The sequence below is a fragment of the Hylobates moloch genome, unplaced genomic scaffold (genome assembly GCF_009828535.3).
Source record: "Hylobates moloch isolate HMO894 unplaced genomic scaffold, HMol_V3 SCAFFOLD_7848, whole genome shotgun sequence".
NCBI classification, from domain to species: Eukaryota; Metazoa; Chordata; class Mammalia; order Primates; family Hylobatidae; genus Hylobates; species Hylobates moloch.
The window spans coordinates 1-2,408 of NW_026660123.1; the positions used below are offsets into that span (position 1 = coordinate 1).

Here is a 2,408-nt window from a genome sequence, read left to right on the forward strand (position 1 = left end):
CTAGGGCAAGATGGAACTGAGAACCAGAAGTGTGTGCCCTGTCTAAAGGGAACAGCTGCGAGTTACTGCGAGCTGCCTGCCAATCACTTTCTTGCACAGTGATACAGTTTCTAGCTTTTCTAGCTACTGCAGTTCCTCAAAAAGGTAAATATTCATGCCTTTACAACTTTATTTTATTTTAATTTGTGAAATATATAACCCCACACATTTTAGGTTGAGTGAGAGAAAAAATGTATCCTTAATTGTTACATGTCCCATAGCTTATAACTTCTGGTAAATTCTGCAATAGTTCAGGACTGTTTTGTTCACCTCAGTATCTTTTGTGCCTGGCATATAGTATGCAAGCAGTACATTTGTTTCTGAATAAATCAAAACATTAATTAATGCACTCAGACTGTGTTTTTTAAAAGCAAGTATGAGTTTCAAAACAGAGCTGAAGAACATACCGCTCTCGATGATGACCTGTGCAAAAGGATGGATGATTGTAAAAAGCATGTGTGTGGGGACCTATATGTAAGTCAGGATTGCAGGAGCTTAGTTTTATTATTTGCAATATTGAGCAAAAGACGATGAAGGCAGAGAGATACGGGAGAGAAAGACAGTGAGGGAACTAGGTGTCATGCTAAGAGGTTTGAATATTTATCTTATGGGAATAGATTATAGGAAGCCATCAAAGGCATAAGCAGAAACTTGGTTAGGTTTGCAATTAGAAAGAACATTCTGGTGGAAGTGTGTTCAGTGGGATAGAGAGATAAGAGGCATCATTCCTAATTTTTCCTTTTCAAAACAACTTTCCCAAGGACTTTTTGGGTCTGTCAAGTACATAGGGTCAGAAGTCTGAAAAGCAGCTTAAGGAATAAACCATCAAACAATCCCTCTACTCTCAGGTAAGAATATGTGGTTGAGTATCACTTGTCCCACTCAGTCGTCTTGCAGGCAATTGACGTTGGTCATTTCTGTGTTAAAATTAAGTATGAAACACAAAGCACTGAACCAGATTCTTAATTTGGACTTAATCACATTTATTATAGTGCAAATCAAATACATTCTTCCCAGACCAGAGCAACATTGAATAGCATTGTAAACTAATTTTTTTTTATGTCAAGGAAAGATGAAAACAAGATAAAACATGTGAGAGAAGCAGCTTGCATTAGATCACCACAGTAAAACTAAGAAACATCAGTTGCTACTAGCAAAGAAGCAAAAGTCCATGGAGTTCGAATTTTTGTTGTGGATACTCAGAGTGATTATTCACTGGAACAAAGAAGCTACTGGTTTCACAGTCCAGAGCAAGATGGACGACACGTGTTGAACACATGGGTCAGAGGTTGGCAACCACTGAACAGAGGCCCCAGAGGTCTGAGGCTGCTGGACACAACGTGAAGACTTTGAGGACGATAGGCCAAGCAACTCGAGGGTCGGCATCCAGAAGTGAGGAGGTTTTGGGGCTGGCAACTGTTGGACAAGCAGAATTGGGGGCGATAGCCATTGGGCACACAGCCTCCTATGGGCTGGTAACTACTGAGCAGCGGCCTCAGTGGACGACAGCCGCTGGACACGTAGCTCTGCGGTCTACAGGATACTGGAAGGCAGGAGCTGGAGAAGAAAGAAGAAGCAGGAAGAAAACTGCTTCCTTGGCAGGGCCTGGGCACGTAGTAAGCAGTGGAAGAACCGCAAGAGGTTTCAAGGTTGCTGGTCTCACAGTGGGCCGGCTGGCAGCTGGTCGGTTCACCGCAGGTCTCTTGGCAGTTGTCTGTGACCCAGGTATGGTCTTGAGAGCTAGTGGGTAAGTAGAGGACATCTCCACAGCTCACGCTGGTAGGGCAGAGGGCGATGGAGGTGAGAGGAATATGGCAGGAGGTTCTGAGAGATCCTGAGCTGGAGTTTCCCGAGCAGTAGTTGGGGCAAGACATAGTGAGGCTGTGAGAGCAGGCTGCGGTTGAGGCAAAGAAGCGAGTGTCTCAGGTTTGTTCTGCCCTTCCTTAGCTTGATCCTTTATATATCCCTAGAAGGTGGTGCTTCTGCATACAGACTCTTCCTGTTGTTGTATGAGGATGCAACAGTATTCTTTGTTATAGCCAAGGAAGTGATGCTTCCACCTTTCATAAAACTGGATGCTCCTTGCAATGCCATCCATTGATTAAGTCTATCTATAAACCAATGCGACTGCATTTTAATAGGATCTATCCTTAAATTATCCAAACAAAACAGACATATTTTAAGGGCTATGTACTTATTCCAATTATAACCGCCATTGCACAAACATTCTTAAGATTCCTCTCTTAGAATTGTCTTTGAAAGTTGTCACCAAGAAAGAAGAAATATTTTATTTAAAAAGTGCTCAATTCAATCCACCATCAAGAAAATTAAAAATATAAATGAACATTTGTTAGAATTACATTCTCACT

At 42.1% G+C, this 2,408-nt stretch overlaps 1 protein-coding gene across 1 annotated transcript; it reads right to left on the reverse strand.

Moving 5' to 3' along the window:
* Positions 1–906: 906 nt before the first annotated feature.
* Positions 907–2,191, reverse strand: LOC116465664 (keratin-associated protein 26-1-like). Its single transcript, XM_032148653.2, has one exon. The coding sequence runs from the start codon at positions 1,911–1,913 to the stop codon at positions 1,278–1,280; it is 636 nt and encodes a 211-aa protein (XP_032004544.1). The 5' UTR covers positions 1,914–2,191; the 3' UTR covers positions 907–1,277.
* Positions 2,192–2,408: the final 217 nt, after the last annotated feature.

What these genes read in the sequence shown, in the direction of transcription:
- LOC116465664 (XM_032148653.2), bottom strand. Translation starts at nt 1,913, where the DNA reads ATGTCTTGCCCCAACTACTGCTCGGGAAACTCCAGCTCAGGATCTCTC.